The 21,788-nt window shown below is 35.7% G+C and overlaps 1 protein-coding gene across 1 annotated transcript; it reads left to right on the top strand.

Moving 5' to 3' along the window:
• The first annotated feature begins 162 nt into the window (after positions 1-162).
• Positions 163-20,103, top strand: LOC129223274 (slit homolog 1 protein-like). Its single transcript, XM_054857840.1, has 7 exons — positions 163-828; positions 1,503-2,385; positions 8,463-9,028; positions 9,496-9,625; positions 15,391-15,576; positions 17,509-17,635; positions 19,090-20,103. The coding sequence occupies exons 1-7, from the start codon at positions 163-165 to the stop codon at positions 19,367-19,369; spliced, it is 2,838 nt and encodes a 945-aa protein (XP_054713815.1). The 3' UTR covers positions 19,370-20,103.
• Positions 20,104-21,788: the final 1,685 nt, after the last annotated feature.

The following is a 21,788-nucleotide window of genomic DNA, read 5'->3' on the forward strand; positions in this document are numbered from 1 at the left end:
CGATAAGAATCGAAACGGATTTGTAATATATCAAAAAATGCATTGGAATGAAGCTTTTACGATGATTAAATATCGCTAAAAAGCATTTTCAGTACCGTGAATATTTAAGCCTAGAAGTTTTTTCACTTCATAGTGTTCTGGGTAAATAATGCCAAAGTAAGCATGAGGACGACGAATTTGTTCAAGTTATTGATTCTAGTATCTATTTTTACATTTTCTGGAGCATATATTTGCCTCAAGTATCCAATATGCAGTTGTAGCAAGAGGACCATCACCAAAGTCACATGCAGCGGGGTGAGGAAAGCTTCTCTGGTGCTGCCAGCTTTGGACAAATACGATCATATTGACAAGTTTCAAATGTCGGGATCCTTGACGAACTTGACCAGTGGCGTTTTCAACGGAAGATCTATTGCTAGTTTGGTAATTTATGGACCTCTCCAGACTGTTGCCGAGGATGCCCTGATGGACATCAAGGGACTGGAAGTGGTTAGACTCACGTTCACCGGACTCGTCTCGATTCCTCAAGCAGTGACGCTGGAGAGTCTCAAGAATCTATCCATAAGTCACGGGAACATAACTGAAATCGGTACTGAACTTCAAGGCATGTCGGCAGTGATGAATCTGGTTTTGGACTTCAATAAAATTAGCCGCATTTCCACAGCAGCTTTCAACGGGCTGCAGTATCTCGAAATTCTGAACTTGTCTTTCAATGACCTCAGTCACTTAGGGCCGGAGTTGTTCACGCCTTTGAAGAATTTGAGAATCATAGACCTGAGCAATAATCAGCTGGTGTCGATTAGTGGATGCTTGAAATCTGTTTCTCCTCAAGTAAGTGAAGAGATTCGTTCCTCTTTTTTCTTCTCTTTTCTCTATTTTTGAGTAATAATCAACTAGTGTTGGTTAGTAGATGTTTTAAATATCTACCACCTCTTGTAAGTGATAAGATAAGATTCACTCCTCTTCCGCCTCTTCTTTTTTTGAGCAATAATCAACTGGTGTTGCTGAGAGTAGACTTGACATTTTTTCCTCTTCTAGAAAGTCATAAGATTCACTCCTCTTTTTCCCTCTTTCTTTTCTCTATTTTTAAACAATAATCAACTAGTGTTGATTCTTGAATATTTAAAATATATTTCTCCTCAAGTAAGTTAAAAGATCCATTCCTCTGTTTTCCTCTTCTTTTCTCTGTTACTGAGCAATAATCAACTGATGTTGATAGGTGGATGTTTTAAATCTCTTCCACTTCTAGTAATTGAAAAGATTCATTCCTCTGTTTTTCTGTTTCTTTTACCCATTTTCGAGTAATCAAAATTTGCAAATAAAATGCTTACCTTAATTTTGTAGTTATCATGAACTAATTTCTTAATAAATTTTGCATTAAAAAAAAGAAGCCGGTAAAAGAATTGTTTTCAAAACTCGCTTGTCCGTGGGCCAAAAAAGGTTGGGAAATACTATCAATTGAATCACATCTTTCATATTCACATTATTTTAATTTTCTTTCATAGGTAATAAATTTATACAACAACAGCTTGACCAACATCGACAATGTTTTCCATTCTGGAATGTGGTCCGTGCGGGAGCTCAACTTGGGCGCCAATCCATCCCTCAACCTCACCGGAGCACTCTTCAAGGGCCTCATGAAGTCTCTGTCTATTCTAACGTTGCAGGATAATCATTTCCAGTCCGTGGACCCGCAACTTCTGAAGTATTTTCCTCAGCTCCTCGAGCTGCGGTTCAGCGGCAACGATCTCGATCACATACCAGGCGAATTTTTCAGTTACACCTCAAATCTGAATACAGTCGAACTGAGCGACAACAGCCTGACTTCCACAGATGAACTGTTCGTCCTCAACAGGATGAGACTCAGGAGGATTAAGCTCGACGGCAACAGGCTGTCTTCCATCAAAGGTGGAATTTCGTCTGAAACAATCATAAGACTGGATATGAGTAGGAACGCGATCTCAGAGCTCAGGAGCGGAGATTTGAAGCATCTGTCATTTCTCACTGAAATCAACCTGTCGAGTAATCCGATAGAGGTGATCGATTCGGACGTGCTCAAACTTAACCATAAACTGAATATCGTCGATCTTTCGAACACGAGGCTGAAGGAACTGAACAGGTCGTTGCTTCATATTACCAGCTTGTCTCAACTTAGGGTGCAGTCGTCAGAACTGCAGCGCATTGACGAAGAAGAACTCGCGGGGCTCCGATTTTTGAAGTCTGTTCACCTGAGCAATAACAGCTTGAGCACAATTTATGGTGCGTTTCGGTTCGTTCCAGCCATTGTCTTTTTGGATGTATCGTCGAATAACTTGACGACTTTGACAGCCGATTCTTTTCCAGTGTACAGAGGAGCAACAGTCCATTTGCGAAATCTGCAAATGGCAGGTAAGTGTATTAGTTAGTCCAAACATAAGAACTTGGAAAACTTATGAAAATTATTTTACTCCATTTGGTGCTGACCGTAATTGATGTGACATTCTTCTCAACAAATTTGACATCCCCATGTGTCACAAAATATTACATATCCACAAAGGCGGAGATTGAAACTAAAAAATGGGGGGGGGGGGAGACAAAAAAAAAAACGACAACTAAAAACCACAGGACTTTTACGGCAACAAAAAAAGGGGGGGGAGTGGGAGGGGGAGTATAAAATTTTGCATGGTCTGGTTTTGAGAGCAGATGAGTGGTAATTGATATAAATCTAACTGCTTTAACTCACGTTTTTCTTAAGATTTTGATGAATTATGTACGCAATAACTCTCCCCGAAGAAACACTTACGCATGAATGAGATTTACATTATTTACAAAGTATTTTGATACGTCGCAAACACTTGGTAATAATTTTATTGAGCAAGTATGGCTTGTATAAGTAAAACAATTGATCTAAACAATGAATACATAAACTAAAAGTTACTGCTTGTGTTAAATAATGTTTCATAAACAGATATACGAAGAAAAACAAATAACTATGTTCAGAAAATTTTGACATTTCTGTTTTTTTTTTTCTTTTTTTTTTTTTTTTTATAAATATAATTTCTAGTTTTGGTTTCTTAATTGAAAAAAAAAAGAACCATAAAAAGTAAGGGGGTTCGCCCCTCCCCCCCTCTGCTCCCCCAAATCGCCGCCACTGCATATCCACCTTATCCCCTCCTCCCTAGGACACATGCATTTAATGAGTTATATAAAAAAAGCACGATGTCACACTCCTCGTCACCCCATCAGACTTTGCCTCATATCTGGGGCAAAGTGATCATTTTCTATTTTTATTCGAAAGTACAAACTTACTGCCCGAAATGAAAATAGCATTTCAATACAAGTTCTACTATAAAATAAAATGCCCTCTCTTTATGAACTGTAATTTTCAAGATAAATTTCCAGTTTGTTCTTTTCGAAAAAAGTAAATCTCAACTATCTCACACTGCCCTCATTCCCGTACTTGCTAAAAATAATTATTAATTTCGTTCGTTTTATAAACTAATTTTGTTTCTCTTTATAATTAAAGTTTGTTCGGGTGCTTTTATTGGTTGATAATTCGGAGGTTAACGTACTTGACAGATTTAAAGAATTTGTGTCCTCAGGAATAGTATTTTCAGTAGGGATCTCTCCATAAAACATCATCAAAGTGATTCTTTAGTGCTACGACGTTTAAAAAAAGGTTTAAAGTTAAAATAATTTTTACTCAAACAATAAATCTGTATCATGGAAAAATATAGTACAAACCTCGTTATGCGGCCCTCGCTTCTCCGGATCTCCGGAATATTTGGATAAAATTCGCAGCTATAAGAAAAATGTGACGTTTACACTAGGGTTTCCAATCCCGAAATCCCGATTCTGAATCCCGCGAGATCCCGCAAGATTTCCAACCCCGCAAAGATTTTTCATGCAAACGTTTTTTAACTTTTGTCGCTCATAAAACGAAATTTTCGACAAGCATTAAGTTTGAATGTCCTTCTTCGTATTTCTGCAAGAAAGGCAAGAAAAACTTCATGTCTCTTATGATGAACGATGGATTTACCATTTAAGAATACAATAAAAATAGAGTATATTTTTCTGAGAATGAATAGATATTCTCTTTCGAGGTTTTTGTTTTGATACGTCAGCAATTCAGAAATTGTGTAAAAATTATTAACGTTTTCGAAAACCATCACAAAACTTTTAAACCCAAAGAATTGCGTCTTAGAAAAAATTGAGAAAGTGCATTGCAAATTGCAAAACCCGCTGGAGTAGCCTGAATATAATGTTGGAACGCTTTAGTAAGATTGAAGAAAACACTCAAAAGCTATAACTTACTAAAAGTGCCCGATATTTTTCTCCGAAGAAAAAAGTGCACAATATGTTTTTCCGAAGAAGATCTAATAAAAAACCTATTATTATGTATGCTCTCTAACCAACAGAAGCTGCGTGCCGACGTCTTTGTCACCGTGAAGTGATATTATAAATGTGGGTGGTATCTTGAAAATTATGTTGGATGAATCAGTTAATTAATCTGCAATACTCAGCACGACTCTATAAGAGGCGACAGAAACATGGATAAAACACAAGCAGACTCGCAGCAGGATAAGCGGCTCAAGATTTTGTATAGCTCTTTTAAGTGAGAGGTAAAATTAGAGAAAAACTTCTACTGAGTCTGGGACTTGGTGAAATCAATCAGCGTTCTCTCCCTGCTGTAATGAATCAAATGCACTGATACAATGACTAACTTTTATGTGACAACAAGGTTGGGTATGGGTGTTCCCAATGCAAGTTAAATAGGATACAGCAATACACAAATCAAAGAGACATCTTTTTCGTCCACAATTTGCAGTTCTTGAGCAAAAGTCAAGCATGACTTCCGTAAGAAAAGAAAAATCTATTTTAAAAGGTCATGAAGTCTATGCTAAATGTCCACAATTATTTAAACTCTGTAAAAGCAACTGCAGTGGAGCCAAAGCACGCGTTTTTATCAAGCGCATTATTTTTTGCAAAAATCCCTTCCCATCTCATACGAAGCAAAGGGCACACTTTAGCGTACCAAACGATAGTTGCTAATTGGTCTCTACTATTTGTAAAGACTTCGCAGTATAGTAAAACCTGTGAAGTTGAAAACCCTTGTAAGTTGACCACCTGTCTAAGTTGACCGTCTTTTTCAGGCACGGAATTAGCCTTTATCGTATAAATCAACCTCTATAAGTTGACTACCTGCCTACTTAAGTTGACCAATAAAGTAGTGTACCGCAAGTGGTCAACTTACACAGGTTTCACTGTACCATACAAATGGTTTAGGGAGTTCGAAAAACTACTAACTCAAGTAACAAAAGCAGTTTTTCTATAAAAAGCACAACCGTTTCTATTTGAAACTAAAATTTAACTTTTAGAAGAATAAAGTAAATCCCGCGGGATCCCGGGATCCCGCGGGATTAGCTCCTACCAATCCCGAAATCCCGCGGGACTGAATTTTGCGTGGGATTAGAAACTCTAGTTTACACTAATCATTTTAAATTATGACTGCTAAAATATAACTAGTAGTGCGCCAAACGAATTAGCTTTTCTATTTCGATTAATTTTACAGCTCCCATAAAAATTGTGCAATGAATTTAGTGATCCTAGGAAACACCACTACGTCTGCAACTGAACTATAACGATAACGCGTTAGATTTCCCGTGCACTATTCAAACGTCACGCGTTTTTAAGCCTTAAATAATATGAAAAACTGTTCGGATAGCTTTTTATGTATTTTAAACTTGTATTAGATTTTTCTGCAAAGTAGAAGAAAAGGGGACGCATGTGAGCACGAGGCACATGTGAACATGATATGTTTTACTAGGATAACGTCAAGGAAAAAACCTCGAAAACTTCTAAAGTAATGGCAGTACCAGTCCTACTTCTCCTCCATACTTTTAGAGTAATGAACCAGTTTATGTTCCTGTGGTGACAACATCTTTGTTTTAGCAGATGCTGATGTAATTTTATCACTGTCTTCTTCACGTGAAAACATATTTTAAACTAATTACTAAGCTAAACTCAATTATTTCAAACAATTATACGTACATTCAAGTAATTTTATGACACATTTTAAATTTTTTAACTAAATTTAGAATTTTTTATTTTTGAAAATTAGTTCTATGTTGGATGACGGTCACTTGTGGCACACAACAACATGTTGGGGCACATGTGAATAGTTCCTATATTCTCTCCGTAATATAAATATTAGTGTAGGGTTATTATAAGTGTTAAAAAGGGCGTAAAGATTTATAATTCTTATTCTGCTGCAATCAGTTGGCAAATTCATTGTTAATTATTGTTATATATTATTATTGATTATTTATTTATTTATTTTATTATTTTTTAATTTTTAGAATATTTTGCTGCTAAATAGTTGGCTAACAATTTAGTGTTATCTAAACATGAGGAAAAAAAGACAAAACATTTTCCTTTAACCAAAATCTAAAGTTTAAAATAATTTAAAAATTCAACATCATAAATGTATGAAGATTTAACGCACTATATGCCAAGAATAAACTTTACATAATAAAATATTCTTTGTATTTTTTAGTCCTTTAAGTTGTCTTCTTGTCGATCCAGTAATTGGAACATGCTACGGACCTTTAAAATATGACAGTGAGCAGGGTTGTACAGTTCGGAAAAAACATTTTCTAATTGACAGTTACTGTACAGTTTAAACTGATATAGTATAAATTACAAACCCTTCAATGTATTTGGTATATACGCACACGTTTCATATTAAAGAGTTTTCGTTGAAATATGATACTTGTCCTGCATTTTTCAACCGTGTTCATATGTGCCCCAGGCTTTTCCACATGTACCCCCTATAGGGGCACACACTCTAAAAACAACAATTTCAAAAATGACGAAAAAGTACTCAAATTTGAACATATCGCGAGTCAAAATGGCTCCGACTACGTGGTACTCAAATTTGAAACATTCAAATACTCATCAAATACTCAAATCAACATGTGTGCTCATTTTTAAGATATTTGTCCTCATTTTTGAATATGTAATAATTTTAAAACTGAGCACTATATACTCATTTTTGAGTATAAAATAATTCAGCACACTATTTGAAAACATGGGTACTCATATTTGAACCAAAAAGTTTCAAGAAAATTTGGAAGCATGAATGTACTCATTTTTGAAAACTTCATTTTTCTCAGTGCATGTGAACAATTGAAGATATTTTTTATAAATTCCATAGAGTAAAGAAATAACTTTTTGAAAAATCTGAAAAAAATTCCAGGGCACAAGGAAAAGACTATTCAATCATGGGGACACATTTTCGTCAAAAAATTGATAATACGTATTTTCTGAGAAATTACAAAAAAAAATGTTGACATGTGTGCCCCCTTTTCCCCTATATTTTTTTGTCAGTATGAACAATAAATATATGCTTATTTAAGGATTTGGGTTTCTTATTACCCATACTACCTAACAAGTTGTCTGGATGTTCGATCATCCGGACTGCCTTTGGTCCCAGTTAGTCCGGATAAACGAGGTAGTACTGTATATTGTTGATGCATACAGAGTGAGAAGAAATAACTTAGAATCACATGATACACCATAACTTTAATGCTAATGAAAATAGTACGACCAAACTTCAAAATAAATATGAATACATTATTTCGTCTAATATATTTATGAACTTTTAAAGTGGCTACCTTTAACCTTAATACGGAGCTTTAACCGTGTCACAAAATTTTCGGCTCTTTGCCGCAACTCACTTACTGATATTTTATCGCATCCCTTGCGTAAGGATTTCTTTAAGGATGCTAAAGTTTTAGGAAGTTTAGCACACAACCTTGTCTCCAAAAACTTCTTGCCCGGTTGAACTGCGGCAACGACTCCAATCTAATGGTTTGGGGTGGGATATGTGCTAGTGGGAAAATATCACTTGTTTTAGTTGATCAGGGGATAAAATTAGTCAAGAAACATATCTTAAACGCATTTTGGAAGATGTTGTCTTACCTTGGTCGCAAAAGTATTTTAGAAACAAAAGATGGACCTTCCATCTAAAGGCACTCAAGACATTTTTCTGACTTTATGGAGCTCAAGAATGGTCACCGTATTCCCCAGATTTGATTCCAATTTATTATTCTGTTTGATCCATGGTGAAGACAAGGGTGTGTGCTAAACCTCCTAAAACTTTGGCATCCCCAAAGAAATCCTTATGCAAGGGATGGGATAAAATATCAGTAAGTGAGATGCGTCCCAGAGCCAAAAATTTTGCGACACGTTTAAAGCTCTTAATTAATCCTGAAAGTAGTCACTTTGAAAATTTATAAATATATTAGACGAAATAATATATTCGTATTTATTTTGAAGTTTGGTCGTGGTATTTTCATTAGCATTTCATTAGCATTAAAGTTATGGTGTATTATGTGCGTCTAAGTTATTAATTGTCACCCTGTACACTGGACAAAAAATACAAATGTATCTACATCATAGAATATCAACTTTTTCTGATGCAGGCAACCCATGGATTTGCGACTGCAGACTGTCTTGGATTCCTTATTGGTTGGAAAAGCGTGGAGAATTACTTGACGAACCTGTATGCGAATCGCCAGCCCACTTGAATGGAAGGAATATCAGTTCTTTAAATCAAACTGAGCTGGATTTGTGGCTGGATGACTGCCCGGAGAATTGTGACTGTTTATGCTCGCCTATCGGAGAGGACGTGTCCATAGCTGTAAATTGTTCGAACAGAAACGTAGTCCAGTTTCCGAGTCGATTTCCTGCCAAAGTCAAGGAAATGGACTTCTCCAACAACAAAATTGAGCAGATTGATGGGTTAGGGAGCTATTATAAAGAACTCCGCAAGCTGAATTTAGAAGACAACAAATTGTTTAAGTTAAGTTCGAATTTGCCTTCTTTGGTGGAGGAGTTACTGCTGGCTAGGAATTCCCTCCGATTGTTTCCTTATGCTTATTGGGAGGAAAATTCTATAAATGTGACCACTTTGTCTGGAAATCCGTGGATTTGCGACTGTAATCACGGGTGGAAGTTCAGAGAATGGTTGATTGCTCATAATGATTCGGTAAGAATGTTTTTTTCCCTCCCCTTTAACTCTCTCTTTTCTTTTCTCCTATTAGGGGCGCTCCGCTGGGAGGTCACTGTGGCCTTCCAAAAATGTCTTAATTCTTAAAATGATGTCTTGCGATTCGTCAAAATTGTCATCATTCGGCGAAATTTGGTTTTCTATTTGGTAAAATAATCATTTGACAAAAGTTGGAGTTCTATTCGGCAACTTGAGAATTTCCGCCCTCCCAAAAATTTTAAGTTCGGAGCACCCCTGTTTCCTGTAAAATAACAAGTGTCACCGCTAAAGAGAATAGAAATCATTTATTCTGCAAATTATAGAGGAAATGTGCAGTTTAACTAATGTGATGCATTAAAGCTCTAAAAGTTTTTCTTTTCTCAAATCTATACCTCAAAGCTGATATTATTTATATCATTGTGTAACATATTATGTTCTTTTAAATATTTCATGTACTTATATCATAGGTCCTTGATTTGCAAAACATACGCTGCGGCTCCCAGGAGGGTTTCTTCATAAGAAATCAAGTGATCATTTATTTGGAACGAAAGGATTTCTGTTCTCCCCTTACTCCATTACATATAGCAGTAATCACAGGTATTATTTTTAGATTGAGCACTTTTACTTCATGACTTGATTCACTTTTAGCAATGCCAGATACCTGAAACAAGAACGCTTGGGGCAATTTCGGCTCAAACAATTTCTGTCAAAAAAGTTCCCGGATTTTGTATTTCAACTGACCGGACCATATGATAACGTCAAAAATAAGATTGCCTATTACTTTATGAGCAAGAAGACTTACGTCATCAAAATATTAAAAAAAAAAAATTCATTGCAGGATTTTGAAAATGGTATGTGGAACCTACCATAAAAATTGCAATGTGGTATGGTAAAGCTAATGTATTTCTGAAGAAAATAATGATTACATCTGGTTAAACCTATGAACCTTAATTTCACATGATGAATTAATTATTTAACTACTGTACTTTATGCTACTATCAACTTCAAGTTAAAGAGCATGCAGTGTATGAAAATATTTATTGATTTCATAAAAATTAGAAGTTTTACGTAAAATGATTATAATAAGAATCTCTTCTGCAACTACGTACGTGAAATTTACATTTTCAGGGATAATTCGCTATGAAAATAATTGAAGAAATATTTTGACACTAAATTATTAAACGTGTTACACTTGCTTCATCTGTGTAATTCCAAGATGATGAGATAGAGAAATATTCGAAAATTTTAGAACAATTAGTACGTTAAAATTAGAACTCCCATACAAATGCTAGAAATTATTATTTTTTTTTAATTACAGTGGCTCCCAAAAGTCTTCGTACACCTACGACTTTCAACGAAATAGGCCCCAAATCATTGGTTAGAAATAATATTTCGGAATAGGTATTTAATTATAAGATCTATGATCAATTTTTAACAAAACTGCATGAAAAGTATTTAAAAAATATTAAAACTTAATTTAAAAAAAATCAAAAACCAAAAAGTGCCGGAAATTTTATCTCACAAAAGTCTTCGTACACTTTATAAAATGTCTATATATTACTGACTAATCTAACTTTTGATTAAGTTATTAATTAGTAGAATATCATGCAGTATTCATAACACCTTTTAAACATCTGGGAATAGATTTCATTCTTTTTCTTTCATTTTTCAGCGTAATTTCTGAGTAAGTGTTATACCACACTTCGAGTATTACTATTTCTGCTCTATTTTCGTTTTAAAGCCCTATTTTCGTAATCTAGCCTCCAGATATCTCTAAATACGTTACATTAAGTTCCAATCTGGAGATTGAGGGGGTATTTTCTAAATTTTAGGACAATTTTCGAGGCACTAGACGCAAACGTTGAAAACCGTGTGCTTCTTATAGTTATCTTGATAAAAAACAAAGTTGTTTTTAATAACCAGATTTTTGGCTAAGAGTTCAAAATTGGTTTTTAAAATATTTAAAGGAACAGCATGATTCATTATTTCATCAAAAAATTGCAAACTACCAAGTCCTGATGCTGATATGCACCCTCACACTAAAACACCTTCACCGTCCTGATTAACTGATCCAACTAAGTTCTTAAGATTAAGTTCCTAATTTTTTCTTCTACATACAGTTATACAACAATTTAACCAAAAATGTTAAATTAATTTTTATCTGTAAGTAAGACATGATTCTAAACTGTTTTTAGCTTATTTATCATTGATTTGGGACGAAAAGCGTAAGCTTTCTGTTTTTCGCACGACCAAGAAAATTTCTGCGGGAAGAGGTCCCATTTAATCCAGCTAATCAAAGAACTTGGCGAACAATTTTAGGTGAAAAGTAAACGTAAAATGTTTCATTTTACTCTGCAGAAACTTTTACAGTACTAAAATGTGTATTTTTCATAAATTTTTTAACTTTAAATCTACGATCACGTTTTGTCAACTTTGCCGGTTGATCTTTTCTTACCTTGTTTTCGGTCCGATTCCTTTCTATAAAGCATTTTATCAAGCACTTTACTATACAAACAAATAAATTAACTAATTTAGAGACATTTCAAACCAATTTACCACTACTGTGGGAAAAAAAATTCAAATTTTGAATGGCGTTTGCGGTTTTTTACGAATACCAGCCATTTTACAGTAATAAGCAATATATTATGGAATAAATAAACCAAAAATTAAAGCCAAATGACTTATAAGGGTCAACACAATGCAAAAATATTAATAAAACGGCATATGATAATTTTAATCATGAATTTATTCGAAAATATTTGAATGTACGATGACTTTTGTGGCGTGTTATTTCTCTATCTCTTCGTTTTCTGACTCATTTCAAAAAGAAGATCCGTCAATATTTTGAAAAAAACCAATGGGTTATATTTAGAATGACATAGGAATGATGTGAAAAAATATTGGACTTTATATTCGAATTCAGCTTTGAGTTATTTTGGTTTTACTAAAAAATTTCCAAGTGTACGAACACTTTTGGGAGCCACTGTATAAGGATAAAATATTTAGAATAACATTCTGTATGGCAGAGTTTCTCAACCTTTCAGGCTCTGCGCCTCTCTTTAATCACTGGTGTGAGCTCAAGCAGCCGTACCCCCCCCCCCCCCATCAGACCAGTACATCAAAATTACAGTACAAATATCCCAACAGAAGCTTGTTGGGATATCCAAAGCTGGTTATGAAATAAATATATATGTAGATAATTTCGTAAATGAAATTTGATGTTATCACACATAATTTTATTTTGAACATATTCTTATTCGATCACAGGAAATTTAAGAACTGAATATAAATAAATTAGAAGCAATCTAGGACCTAGGTGATACCAGTCACTTTTCACGACATGATTACCACTGTTTGCTTTTGACAAATTTTTGATTAATAGGTTGTAACTTGTGAAAAAGCCTGCCTCGGGTCACTTTTAATGTTCATCCTTGATCGGTATTTTGACTGTATGTCTACAAATGCTGCAAAGAGATTCGTAGGACTATATGAAAAAAAATTGCACTTAAAACTTGAAAAACGGTCAAAACTATAAACACAATTGAGTAAATTATAGTTAAGTTAAAAAATACATTTGTTAATAAAAGATAAATAAGAAATAACTACGCCAAATAGCAAAAACTGCAGATAACTGCAGAGACGTGTTTTGGCGTTACAAGGAATGCCTTTTCAATGCAAAAGAAATAAGCTTATGTATGAAAAAAGCTCATTTCTTTTTCATTGAAAAAGGCGTTCCATTGTAAGACAGAAACACGTGTCCGCACTAATATGCAACTTCTGCTGTTTAACGTTGTTCTTTCTTATTTTACTCTAAATTGGTGTTGTTTTCCTTTTTACTTCAGTTTTTGCAATACATTCACGCCCCCTTCAAATTCTTCTTTTCCCCCTCAGGGGGTGCCCCCAACTTGAGAGCCCCTGCTGCATAGTATTTGTTTTTAGAGCAATATTTTGGTATTTTTCTTTGCAGTAACTAAAAAAACATTTCATGTGAAATTCAAAAGTTTTAAAATCAAAAGTAGTTTGTTTATTTCTCAAAAAAAAAAAAGCATTTGCAATGTTTCATATGACATCTTTCTACATTTGCTGTAATTATTGCAAGAATTTACCTATGTTAATTATTTAAACATATTTAAATAATTTTTTAAAAAATATTTTCTAATTATTTATTTTTTAAAGGGCTGTTTTGTTTTCTGCTGGTTTCGCCCGATTCCTTACATTTCCTCCCTTTTTTTCTCTATTTCTTCTGTTTCCCCCCCCTATTTCTTCTGTTTTTTTTTTTTTTTTTTTTTTTCCAGTTTCTTCCGAAAAAAAAAAACTTAACTCTGGCACAAAGTTTCTTTGTGAGAATTGGTTGCACCTTTAAAAAAAAAAATGTAGGAAGGGAAAATATATTTTTTCACAATGCAGCTCAATGCAGAATTTAGACGCTCTTTCCCGCAGTGATTCCATGCTGACAGAGAAAGTACTTTTACGGAGTTGCTTTATCTTTGCCGAGTTGGAGACTTGGAGATATATATACCTTCCGTGCAATGAGCGTTTGATTGAAGTATTGCGATTATCGGCGATAGCACTTTGAGTGATTTTACTCAGTGAACTAACTCCAAATTTAGAATTAAATACTAGATTATACTAATTTTTTTCTGCGTGCTTGTCTGAATTAATATATATATATATATTACTGCACATATTTCTTCTTTCTAACATAATTTTAACCTTTGTAAAGAGACCATGATATAGTTTTTTTAAATTTTTACTCTTTTCGTTATTGTTGCGCCGAAACACTGTTAAAAATTATAGGTTTTGTAGCATACATTTTTAATTTTTTATTTATTTACTAGAAAATCGGCCGTCAAGGTACGACGGGTGAAAATTGCTTCTTCCTTTGAACGAAACCATTGCCTGTTTGCTGATATTTTGACAGTTGAAATTTTAACCCTAACTCCAATGGATTAACCCTGAACTCCAGTAGATAGCGTTAATATTTGACCACTTTTGCGTTTCTTCAATCTCCGAAAATTAGTCTTAGCAGTAAAACAGTTAGGTTACCGGATCCAGCTCAACCTTGTCAAAATAAAGCTTTTCCTTGCATGTCAAACATTAGCAAAAAATTATCAAATTATCTTGCAAAGGCACGAGTTTCATTGATGGTGGCGTCAGGAGCGTTACTCGATCATTCGCTATTATATGTATAGTATACCGTAAATATTGACTGTTAATGAACTGTGCAAATTTTTTTAGCTTAGAAAAATATTGACTTCGAAGTAATCAGACTCTTTGTTTCGTGGTTATCATTGGTGAGAGTTGTAAATGCGGCAGTAATATTCTCTTTGTGGATAAGTTTCAATTTATGTTGCTAATTCAGTTTAAAATTAATAAAGTTTCTTTCAAGGTTAAATGGATCTCTGTGTTCCAATTTCGATAACACTGCAGGAAATTTGCATTATATTTTTTTTGAAAGTTATTCGCACAGTTTTGATGCGTTGAAATGGCGTACAGTAAGTCAATGTTGGATGTTAAAAAAATATCATCTATCACGAAAATCGATTGCTCAAAAGGTATTTAAACGATCAATTTCGAAGCGTTAATAGCAGTCGCCAGGGCGGCTACATTAGCCGCCTGCGGCACCCGGCATATCTCTGCTAATTAAAGTCGTACAATTATGCAACCTTGCCAAACACGTAGCCTGAAAAATAATGAAATTATAGATATCTGGTTCGATGGTTGCCTGTCGTTCATCACGAGTAACGATGACATAGATACATAGATACTACGAATTTTAATAATATTAGATTACACTGTAAAAAAAATCCGTAAAATTTACAGAAAAAAAACTGTCAGCCAGGACGCCAGTTTTCTTCCGTTTATTTTACAGAAATCTTCCGTATTTTTATTATTTATTCAAGCTGATTTATTATTTTATGAAGATTAAAAAATGAAACTATACTTTCATAAATACATTTCAATATTTACTATACTACTACGAAATACATGTATACAAAGGTAAATTTCCGAATATGCCTCTGTAACAGATGACAAAAAAACATAATAATAAAATATTGATTAGGATGCAATGAAATGGAAGTTGCAAACGATTTAAGACTTACTCGCTTTAATTAAATATAAGATCAAAACCTCGAGCACGAGAACCAAAATCCAAACACGCGGGCGAAATTTCGAAGATTCGAAGAAAAACAAAGTATAACCAGTTATAGTTTCAAAAAAACAGAGAAATCTTGTATTTTATTACGAACAGTTTTTTTTCTGTAAAAAATACGGATAACTTCTTCAAAATTTAGTTTTTTTTTTTTTTTTTACAGTGTACAAGCTCTCTATTTCTCATACTCGATGTATTCCTTTTTCAGTGTTTTGCGTTATCACGTTAACCCTCCTCCTGTTGTGTGTGTGCCTCAGAAAAGGAATTGCTGCCCTGTTCTATTCCTGCGGATGCACTTTTCTCAAAAACCAAAATAAATTCCAAGATCCGTATGATGTTTTCCTCTTGTATGCTGATGAGGACGAGGAAATAGCCCTCTCCGAATTAGCGGAAGGTAAGAGAGCTAATCACTGTGACAAGCCTAGAGGATTGCTCAAAAAGCTGATGAATATTTAAGTGTTTGGCAGGCACCGGCATGGCTTGATTTACCAATAGGCCCATGAATCCTGGTTTAGGAGCCAGTAGCTCCGTCACCCAAGAAAAAAACTACTAACCATGCAGAAAATTGTACCAAAATATGGTTTTAATTGCAGTAAATAACCGCCCATTAGCCAGCGCAAAAGCAGAAATACGTGAAACACACCGCCAGCTCAGTCATTTCCAGCCGAGACTCGGCTGGAATGGAAATGACTGAGCTGGCGGTGTGTTTCACGTATTTCTGCTTTGGCGCTGGCTAATGGGCGGTAATTTACTGAATATACCTTGCCTCGCGTTCAATCTTTGAGTTGAACCGAAACATTGCTTCGGTCACTCGTCTGGTCTGCTAATTCTATATTAGCTACCAGTTTGTTTCGCACTCTTGGCTTCCTTAAGAGGTTTTCCATCTCCAACTCAGTCACTTTCCTATGCCGGGCTGATGAGTGCTAATAAGCACGAAACTGCAGTCCTCGGCTGGAAATGACTGAGCTAGCGGTGTGTTTCACGTATGGCTTTAATTTGTTTGTTATGGTATTTAATATCAAGAACAATTTATGAAGTGTATAGCAAGGAGGCTTTTAACCAGGGCTGCAGAGTCGGAGGGGAAAATGACTCACTCCGGCTCCGATTCCGGGAATGTTAGAACCTTCGACTCCTTCTCCTTTATCCCAAAATCATCCCGACTACGACTCCGCAAACATTGGCAGAGTTGAGGACTTTGAGGGAAAATGACCGACTTTGACTCCGACTCCTTTAACTGTAAATCACTCCGAATCTACAGCCCTGCTTGCGACATGAAAACATTGTTTTCTATCTAGTACTTCGCTTAGGCTGTTTAGACTCTCAGTGTAATCTAACTCGTAGCACGTGCAATAACAAAAGAAGTGCGCGGTTAAAACTCTTCAGCACTTTTGTCGAAATCACTGTTCAGCGGAGCCCCTGCAGATCTGTCTGGTTTACTGTCCTAAAATCTCTGAATTGGGTCCTAGAACTCGGAAAACTAAATAGGGGTTACGATGACTCAATGCGCATTAATAATCCACGTGGTTAAGACTCAGCCATCATACTAATGCTTGTCAGTAACCTCACTAAGCCTATCAACCATCACACCAAGTCTATCAACCACCACGTCAGACACTACACTAAGTTTATTAGACACTGCACTAGGTATATCAGCTACAACATTAATACTTATCAATTACCACAATAAGCCTACCATCCATCACATTAATGCTTATCGCAACCACCATGCCAAGACTTTATTAGACACTACACTAATCTATCTCAGCCACCGCACAAATACTTATCAACTACCACACTAAGCCTATCAGCAGGCCCGGATCTATAAATTTTGGGCCCCTTGCAACAAAATCTGCAGGGCCCCTCACTAGAGGACAGCATTGTATATTTGCAACGTTAATAAGTATTAGTTATTTTTTTCTTCAATTCCTTGGGCCGTTGAGCCCCTAAAAAACGTGGGCTGCCCCTGAGTACACTGCGGGTACTCAGATCCGGGCCGCCTGCTCTATCAGCTGCCACACTAAGCTTCAAACGAAATTAGACCATGTCATCCCCACCCTAAAAAAGTTCATAGATTTAGTGAACCGTAAGAAGTGTAGCTACACAAGCATGGAGCCCCCCCCCCCACCCAGCAATTTATTAATTATTTTATTTTATTCTTCTTTATTCATTTGGTACAAAACATAGAGCACATAATTTGAATGTTTAAGGAAATTGCACATTTTTTTGCAGAACATTAACATTATGAGAATTTTACTGTCATATATACTTGAGAATAGAGTACAGTTTTTGTCGCTGGGGAATAACTGCTGCCCTGTGTTTTCTGTAGGTCTTGAAAGTGGAAATGACAAATTCAACGTTTGCATTCCTTGTCGTAATATTCCAGAACCAAGAACTATAGAAAGAATATCTGCCTTCACTGCACAATCCAGCAAGATTATAGTTCTTCTGACAAGGTAAGGCTGAAGTTATGTGACTTAAGAATTTGTTTTATATTTGAGGGGGCAAGACCCTCTCAATGTATATAAATGGCTGCATTTATGTGAGTGCAGGGGCATGCAAAGGGGGGGGGGGGGAGAGAAGGGACACTGTTGACCCCGGCCAGAGCCTGAAGGGGGTCCAAGATTTATAAAATAAAGGGTGAAATATATGTAGGGACGTAGGGGCAAACAATATGGAGGGGGGTGGGACAGTAAAAGTCATTTGTGACGGGCCCCAAAATTTCTGTGCACGCCCCTGTATGAGTGTATGTATGTTCCTTATACAAAGCAAGTTTACGTCGGATCGTTGCCAAATTTGGCTTAGAGGTCCTTCGGTGTTCAGGAATTCATGTCGGGAAGGGGGGGGGGGGAGAGGGTCGCCAGAAAATTCATATGACGGAACGTTTAAGCCTATTTATATCAACGACTGAATGTTTTGAATTAAAAAAAGAAAAAATCCAAAAAGGTCTAAATTAAAATTTTGATCCAAGAAACTGCTCTTTTCTACACGTAAAAGGGAAATTTTATTTTTCTTTCGTTTATTAAATTTTCCTTAATTGATGGACATCAGTGCAAATATGCACACACATGAGGTGTCTAAAAATACAGCAAAAAACTTTCAGGTAAGATAGATTACATATGAAGAATTGAGAACTGCATAAGAACTCTTTATCGGAAATGTCATGAAATACTGGAACAGGTAGAATATTTAGAAGAACATTAAATAGCAACAAGTGGGAAACATTTATAGGACATAATCAGTGCAAATGGCGTACTGGATGAAATCAGTACGTAAAGTTTCAACGGGTATTTTTGGTTTAATTGTGTTAACAAAAGCTGCATGAAAATTTTGTTGCAAAAAGAGCGATAAATAGCATTTTTATTCCACTGAAGCGCGAACGATTGTCACGTGACAATTCATCAAATACCTGGTTACTATCGACCATGCCTACCTGTGATCGGCCTGCCCTGTGCCTTAAAGGAGCGCGAGGACAGGCCGATTGCAAGTAGCCATGCCATTGACGCTTAGGAAACAACCATGTGCTAGCTCTGTCGGATGATTGCTCTGAACATGGCCCCACTAGATGGTGCTAACGCTTAATGGGCCTTGACAGTTTATGACTTTTCTGTGGGAAACCGATGCAGCTCAAGCATCCACCAATCAATGTCAACGTTTCAAAGTTTGTTTATTTTTGATTGGACTTCGCCCATTTTGATCGCAAGAAGCACTGAACGGAACTCTTGAATCCACCAATCAATGGCAACGTAATGGAAACAGGGGTTCCCTGTAGCGCCCACTTTGTCACCATGAGTTTCAGCGATTGTCACGGCCTATAAGAATTAAGTGGGGCCATGCTCTGAGGTTTCGGAGAGCTTAAGTGCACTCGTGCTACTTTTTTCTTTAAAATCACCTGAATGTCCTTCTTTAGGAGCTTTCTGGCAGATGGTACAAGCCTTCGCCTCCTTCGATCGGCCATGTCATTCTCCTTGGAGGACACTTCACGCCAAGTAATCTTTGTGACGCATGGAAAGTTGCCTTCTTTCTCCAGCTTGGATCCCTCTCTTTTGAAAATCCTGAAAACCAGCGATCGTCTGCGTTGGGGAAGCTTCCTGTTTTGGCCGAGGCTGGTGTATCGACTACCACGAAAATATACCCCTCCCGATGAAGCAGATCCTTCCACTGTCAGGCTGCTGGATGACTTGAACTAAGCTAAGTTATCATTTATCCAGCGAGCAACTGCCGTACACCATTCCAAAAACAGACTACATGCAAAACCATTAGTCAATTAAAATTTCTAGTTCATTGTACATCGCAGAAAACTAACTTAATTGGTTAAGTCTTTTGCTGGTTGTCGGTTGCTGAACGAGTCCTAACTTAGCTTCATTTCTTACATCGTTGAAGAAAAGGAAGAAAAAGAAGTCCACCTAGGACTAAACCAGCTTAGTTTTCTTCAATGCTACCGGAATTATATCTTGGGGCTGGAGTGATTCTTGTATGCATGTGAGGATTGGCAAGCTTGGCTAGTTGCCATAGCTTCTAAGGAGATCGTGGCTGATACTAGCACATTATGCTAGTAGTAATTTTGCTCTAGAAATCAGCTAAAATATTAAAATAAATAAATATAAAAAAAACCACTTAATACTAACGAAAATTCAAGGCGCTCGCACCCGCAAAAGTAGCGGCGTTTTAAAGTTCGCGGATAATCAAAAGTTGCAAAAATTAAAACCAAATACTGATAAAATTCACGTGTTTACTGTAGTATCGTTACATCATTATTCTCAAAATTAAGATCAAACAATACGGCTTTCTAATCCTTTTTCTATTAAGGAAAAACAAATAATAATAAACTTGAATTTTTGACATCTTGAATTAAAATTATGTTTATCGCAATTATGAGTTGCAGTAGGACTCTACTCGTTGGGTCTTGTGTGTGTAGTGTTTTGTCTTCTCTGTGTGCAGGCGTGTATATGTGTGTTGTTTTTATGGGTGTTTTTCCTGAAAAAACGTAATTTTGTACATAGAGAGAAGAAAGCTAATTCCGTTGGTAATAACTTCTAAGGTGGAAGTACAAAAGAGAAAGAGAAGTATAACAACTGGTTCTAAAATGTTTGAAAAACGAGATTTAGTTCAATGTGCTGAAGTTTTAAAAAAAAGTAATTCAGCTCCACGAGAAGTTATTATCACCGCCGGTATTCGCTTTCTTCTCTCTATATATGGCGCTTCTAAAAAATTACGTATGTGCTTCGATAGGTTTCGATATGCATGTTTAGTCAAAAATACTCGGGAAAAAAAAAAAAAGTGCAGTTAGTTTGTTTTCCTCCAACCTCAGCGGCTGCCAGGGTTTCCCATCCCCCTCAAGTTCAATGGGGTAAATCTCCGCCCCCCCCCCAATTTCTCTCAACCCTATTTCCCTTTTTTTATTTTTTAGCTCTCTTTATTATTTTATTTATTTTTTTAAATATTTTTATTTATTTATTTATTTATTTTTATTTATTGTTATTATTATTGATTTACAAGAAAAATATTCTGTGCTTCACCTATAACATACACACACACAAACTAAATAAATAAATGAAATAAAATATAAACTATAATATGAAAGAGTGAAAATAATAATTCAAATTAAAAATAAATCAATAAATAAATTTAAGTAAATACATTTAAAAAAAAATTAAAAATCACCCCATCCCCCAATTTTGATGGCGCAACTTGCGCCATAATCCTCTGTGGGCAACCCTGGCGGCTGCTCATCAACATCTTTTTCGGGTATATTAACAAGTTCAAGTGTGGCTTGGTTATCAGCTAAACCCAAAAGACTGGGGTTGAAAGTTGGTCGACCAATTCATTAGAACCAGTTCAAACTTTATTCCCACTTGCGCCGGAAAAACTCCTAAACACATTTTTTTGCAACTGTAAAAAGGGATGTAGCGCTAAATGAGGTTGCAAAAAAAAAAAAAAAAAAAAATGGGCTGTTTTGTTCAGTAGCATGTACTAATTGTCAAAACTGGTCCTGCTCCAATGTTGAATCATCAACAATTGAGGATTCATTTGATTCTAACGAGGACACAATGCGATGTGTCATAATTGGGGCAATTTACTTGCATACAGAAATGAAAAAGAAGAACAAGAAGGAGAAGAAGAAAAAGAAGAACAAGGAGAAGAAAAAGAAGAACAAGGAGAAGAGGAAGCAGAAGTGTTAGAAAATAATGAACCAGATGGATAAAAATTTCTGTTTTTTTTTTTTTTTTTTAAATTCACACCGCTTTTATCATTTTTAACCCCCGCCAATATCTTTAATTATTCAATAGCTTCAAATTAAACAGAATCACAACAGATCCGTAGAATAGGCTTACCGGGGAAACCATGTTAAAAAAAATGCGCTAAGTTCACTACCTCAAAGGTGGCGTGGAAATGTGTGCATATTATGACGATTACAACTCTTTCAACTTTTTGAATCGTTTTATCTCAAAAACGGTGGCTTCTAGGAAAAAAAGTATTGAGACATTTTTACTTCCTTTTACAAAAAAGGAAGCATTGTATTCGCGAAAAAATTTTCACCCAAAAGTCGGCCTTAATTTCCATTTTGCTCACCCCCAAATGAATGTTGAGTTTTTTTTTCGACCCGAC

Source organism: Uloborus diversus, chromosome 5 (genome assembly GCF_026930045.1).
Source record: "Uloborus diversus isolate 005 chromosome 5, Udiv.v.3.1, whole genome shotgun sequence".
NCBI lineage: Eukaryota > Metazoa > Arthropoda > Arachnida > Araneae > Uloboridae > Uloborus > Uloborus diversus.

What these genes read in the sequence shown, in the direction of transcription:
- LOC129223274 (XM_054857840.1), top strand. Translation starts at nt 163, where the DNA reads ATGAGGACGACGAATTTGTTCAAGTTATTGATTCTAGTATCTATTTTT. An exon ending in ACATATAGCAGTAATCACAG is followed by an intron (nt 9,626 to 15,390) that starts GTATTATTTTTA and finishes TTCCTTTTTCAG; the next exon opens with TGTTTTGCGTTATCACGTTA. An exon ending in CCTCTCCGAATTAGCGGAAG is followed by an intron (nt 15,577 to 17,508) that starts GTAAGAGAGCTA and finishes TGTTTTCTGTAG; the next exon opens with GTCTTGAAAGTGGAAATGAC.